The 5,188-nt window shown below is 49.4% G+C and overlaps 1 protein-coding gene across 1 annotated transcript in view; it reads right to left on the reverse strand.

The window, feature by feature from the left end:
* TTC25 (tetratricopeptide repeat domain 25) overlaps nt 1-4,075 on the reverse strand; it is a 38,642-nt gene extending 34,567 nt beyond the window's left edge. The window contains exon 1 of the mRNA XM_011929745.1: nt 3,855-4,075. Coding sequence (XP_011785135.1) covers nt 3,855-3,968 — 114 coding nt within the window. The 5' untranslated portion in view covers nt 3,969-4,075. The remainder of the gene's footprint in view (nt 1-3,854) is intronic.
* Between the last annotated feature and the right edge of the window lie 1,113 nt (nt 4,076-5,188).

A 5,188-nucleotide genomic window follows, 5' to 3' on the forward strand; every position in this document is an offset into this window, starting at 1 on the left:
CACCCACCCCTCTTTTTCTTTTTTGAGACAAAGTCTCACTCTGTCACTCAGCCTGGAGTGCAGTGGCACGATCTCTGCTCACCGCAACTTTTGAGTCCCAGGTTGAAGCAATTCTCCTGCCTTAGCCTCCCGAATACTTGGGACTACAGGCGCCTGCCATCACATCTGACTAATTTTCTTCTTTTTTCTTTTTTGAGATGGAGTTTCGCTCTTGTTGCCAGAGCTGGTGTGCAGTGGCACGATCTCGGCTCACTGCAACCTCTGCCTCCTGGGTTCAAGCGATCCTCCTGCCTTAGCCTCTGGAGTAGCTGGAATTACAGGCACTTGCCACCACACCTGGTTTATTTTTTGTATTTTTAGTAGAAACGGGGTTTCACCATGTTAGCCAGGCTGGTCTCGAACACCTGACCTTAGGGGATCTACCTGCTTTGGCCTCCCAAAGTGCTGGGATTACAGGCCTGAGCCACCTGACCTGGTCTTTTTTTTTGAAAAGGCTAGAGTGCAATGGCACAATCTTGGCTCACTGCAACCTCTGTCTCTCAGGTACCCAGCCCTTTCTAAGACCTTACTACTTTTCTTTTTTTTTTTTTGAGGCGGAGTCTCGCTCCGTCCCCCAGACCGGAGTGCAGTGGCCGAATCTCAGCTCACTGCAAGCTCCGCCTCCCTGGTTTGCGCCATTCGCAATTCTCCTGCCTCAGCCTCCCGAGTAACTGGGACTACAGGCGCCCGCCACAGCGCCCGGCTAGTTTTTTGGAGTTTTTTTAGTAGAGACGGGGTTTCACCATGTTAGCCAGGATGGTCTCGATCTCCTGACCTCGTGATCCGCCCGTCTCGGCCTCCCAAAGTGCTGGGATTACAGGCTTGAGCCACCGCGCCCGGCCAGACCTTACTACTTTTCTAAGAAGAGGAAGTAGCTACTGTCTTTCTTTTTTTTTGAGACGGAGTCTCGCTCTGTCGCCCAGGCTGGAGTACAGTGGCGCGATCTCGGCTCACTGCAAGCTCCGCCTCCCGGGTTTACGCCATTCTCCTGCCTCAGCCTCCCGAGTAACTGGGACTACAGGCGCCCGCCACATCGCCCGGCTAGTTTTTTTGTGTTTTTTTAGTAGAGACGGGGTTTCACCGTGTTAGCCAGGATGGTCTGGATCTCCTGACCTCGTGATCCGCCTGTCTCGGCCTCCCAAAGTGCTGGGATTACAGGCTTGAGCCACCGGGCCTGTCTTTCTGGAAAGTGACTAGTCTCATCCAAGGCTACCCTTCCCTCAGGGTGTTCTTTTTTCTCTGCCAGGGGTACTTCAGGATGGGACATGATCCAGCAGGAGGAGAATAAGTGGGGACAGGGCTCCTGAACTCAATTGTTCACTTATCTGGTCATCATTTCTGGTTTTAGGGTGTAGTTGGTGACTGAAAGGGACAAACGACTCTGGGGAGCTGTTGAGAAGCTTGATCTTACAGGAAGTCTTGAGACTAGAGGGTTATCCTATCACTCTATCTAGGATAAGAAGTGGGCAATTTAGAGCAAAAGAAATAGTCATAAAAACATCTTTTTAGGGCACTGTAGCTCATACCTGTAATCCTAGCACTTTGTGAAGCCAAAGCGGGAGTATTACTTGAGCTCAGGTGTTCAATACCAGCCAGAGCAACATAGCAAAACACCTGTCTCTACAAAAAACAAAACAAAACAAAACAAAACAAAATAGCCAGGTATGGTGGTGTAAGCCTGTAGCTCCAGCTACTTGGAACACTAAGGTGGGAGGATCACTTGAGCTCAGGAGTTTGAGGCTGTATTGAGCTGTGATTGTGCCACCACATTCCAGCCTGGGAGATAGAATGAGATCCTGTCTCTAAAAAAAAAAAAGAAAGAAAGAGTTTCCTTATGCAGATGTTGTCGGATGTGTAGTTTGGTGGTTAGCACCTCAGCCCTGGAATCTAAGCCCGGCTTTGAATCCTTCCTCTGCCACTTGCTAGTTCAGCAACCTTGGACATGTTGCTCAACTTCTGTATATTTTCTCATTTATAAAATTGAGTATACACTGGGCGGGGTGGTTCACACCTGTAATCCCAGCACTTTGGGAGGCTGAGGTGGGGGGATCACCTGAGGAGGGGAGTTCGAGACCAGCCTGACCAACATGGAGAAACCCCATCTCTACTAAAAATACAAAATTAGCCGGGCGTGGTGGGGCATGCCTGGAATCCCAGCTACTCGGGAGGCTGAGGCAGAAGAATCGCTTGAACCTGGGAGGTTGGGGTGAGCCAAGATCACGACATTGCACTCCAGCCTGGGTGATAAGAGCAAAACTCCATCTTAAGAACAACAACAGGCCGGGTGCGGTGGCTCAAGCCTGTAATCCCAGCACTTTGGGAGGCCGAGATGGGCGGATCACGAGGTCAGGAGATCGAGACCATCCTGGCTAACACGGTGAAACCCCGTATTAGCCAGGATGTATTTTTTTAATACAAAAAAAAAACTAGCCCGGCGAGGTGGTGGGCGCCTGTAGTCCCAGCTACTCGGGAGGCTGAGGCAGGAGAATGGCGTAAACCCGGGAGGCGGAGCTTGCAGTGAGCTGAGATCGGGTCACTGCACTCCAGCCTGGGCTACAGAGCGAGACTCCACCTCAAAAAAAAAAGAACAACAACAACAAAAATTGAGTATGCTTAGCAGTGTGCCTGAGGCTGAGGCAGTCACTTGAATCCAGGAGGTGGAGGTTGCAGTGAGCCAAGATTACACCATTGCACTCCAGCTTGGAGACAGAGCAAGACTACATCTCCAAAACAACAACAACAACAACAGCAAAAAACCAACCAGCACCCAATCCCCTCAGGGTGGGATGATGCAATTTATACTAGGGTTACTATAATAATGTTGCTGGTTGGTGCAGCGGCTCACATCTATAATCCCAGCACTTTGGGAGGCCGAGGCAGGTGCATCACTTGAGGTCACCAGTTCAACACCAGCCTGGCCAACATGGTGAAACCCTGTCTCTACTAAGAATACAAAAATTAGCCAGGCATGGTGGCACACACCTGTAATCCCAACTACTCCCTAGGGTGAGGCAGGAAAATCGCTTGAACCTGGGGAGGCGAAGGTTGCAGTGAGCTGAGATCTCACCACTGCACTCCAGCCTGGACAACAGAGCAAGACTTTGTCTCAAAATTAATAGTAATAATAATAATAATATGTTGTTCACTGTCCACCTTTTATAAGTAACGGTGTGCTGGAGACATTGCAGCTTCTGCGCACAACCTCCCATCCAATCTGCCAGCAAATGATGGGAAGTGAAGGCCACTCTTTGGGAGGAGGCCCGTTAATCATGAAACATTTAAGTAAAAAAGAGGAAGAGGTCACTGTTAACGCAGAGAATGGAGATCGCAAGTGGGAATTCGTAGAAAATGGCCAAGCACAGGGCTTATCTGTGACAGCAGTGTGTCCATCAACAATCAGTGAATAATACAAACAGTAGGGTCCTCCAGGCATCATCAAGACCTCAGTGTTATCTGCAATCAAAAGGTGACTGGGGCGGGCTCAGTGGTTCACGCCTGTAATCCCAGCACTTTGGGAGGCCCAGGCGGGTGGATCACGAGATCAGGAGTTCCAGAACAGCCTGGCCAACATAGTGAAAACCCCGTCTCTACTAAAAATACAAAATAATTAGCTGGGCATGGTGGGCGGCGCCTGTAGTCCCAGCTACTTGGGAGGTTGAGGCAGGAGAATCGCTCGAACCCTGAAGGTGGAGGTTGCGGCGAGCCGAGACCGTGCCATTGCACTCCAGCCTGGGCAATAAGAGCGAAACTCCCTCTCAAAAAAAAAAAAAAGTGACAGGTGACGGGGTGATGGATAGGTTCAGAGATCGACTCACGTTGCTGAAGCTCTGAGCGGCTTTAGAGAATTCCCCGCACAGGTAGAGCCTCTCGCCTTCCGCCATGTAAGAGGGAAAGGTGCTTCGCATGGTCTCGCCTTCGGGGTCCGACATGGTGCCCGGATTTAGAGACGCTAAAGCAGAGACAATTGAAGAAAAGCTGGAGAACCTCTATCTGGTTCTGGTTTGTGGAAGCTCCGTCTCTTAGCAACCAGGAGATGTAGAGCGATTTCCGGTTCCGTCCCTGTCTGGCAAGGGCCCGGATTCTGAGTGCAACCTGCTGGCGTGCGCGTGCGCCAGTTCTGCCGCGCACCGGGCCAGGGAGTGATGAGTGCGTGGCTGGCGGCTGCGCTCCTTAGTGTTTGATGTTGCACGCTCCGTCGGTTCTCTCTGGAGTTGCTGCGTGAAAAGGCTGCTTTGTAAGACAGCCAAGGAAACAGGAAGAGGGTTGGAGGCAAAGTTCCGAATAGGGATAAGGCATACGTGGTAAGGATATGTGCCCCGCGTACCGCCATTAGGGGGAGAGAGCACCGGGCTTGGAGTCAGCGGACTTGGGCTGACTTCACTCCTGTCACTTCCTAACTGCGTGACCTCTCGCGGGGCATGTAAGGGCTCCCAGCCTCGAATGTTCCACCTGCCAAATAAATATGAAAATAGTGGAACACTTAGGGATGCTAGGATTTGCATAAGAAAACATGGAAAACAACGTTGGGTTCAACATAATTTAATGCAGTTATTTGAGCAGCTGCTAGTAGCGGGCCTTGACCAAGGCATATTCTGACGTCCTTCCGCATTCCCCTCACCATCATTACTCCTCCAAAAGTGTACTAGGGCTTCTTCTGGGCTCCAACGATACTCGAAGTCGCTTGCTTAACTGACTTTACTACGTTACTTCCAAAACGTCCTGATGTCATTGTTAAAGTTTAAATAGTAAAAAGATGTCCTTAACTACTAATGCACACACACACACACACACACACACACAGCATACATGTAAAATTGGGGATATTTGAGTAACAGCAGTGGATTGTATCAGTGTCAATTTTCTGGTTCTGTTATTGTACTAAAGTTTTTAAAGATGTTACCATCGGGAGAAACTGGGAAAAGGGTACATGGGATCTCTTTTGTATTTATTTCTTATGAACTGCATATGAATCTATGATTATCTTAAAAGGTTTCATTCAAAAGATAAAAAATAATATGATCCCTGCTTGAAAGAGTTCTATCTAATAGGGGAGAAAGAGGTATAAACAAGTAATGGTCACTTAAAGTGATATTAGCTAGTAATTAAAAGTTCTAGCCGGGCGCAGTGGCTCACACCTGTAATCCCAGCA

Source organism: Colobus angolensis, unplaced genomic scaffold, assembly GCF_000951035.1.
Source record: "Colobus angolensis palliatus isolate OR3802 unplaced genomic scaffold, Cang.pa_1.0 Scaffold83, whole genome shotgun sequence".
Classification (NCBI taxonomy): Eukaryota; Metazoa; Chordata; class Mammalia; order Primates; family Cercopithecidae; genus Colobus; species Colobus angolensis.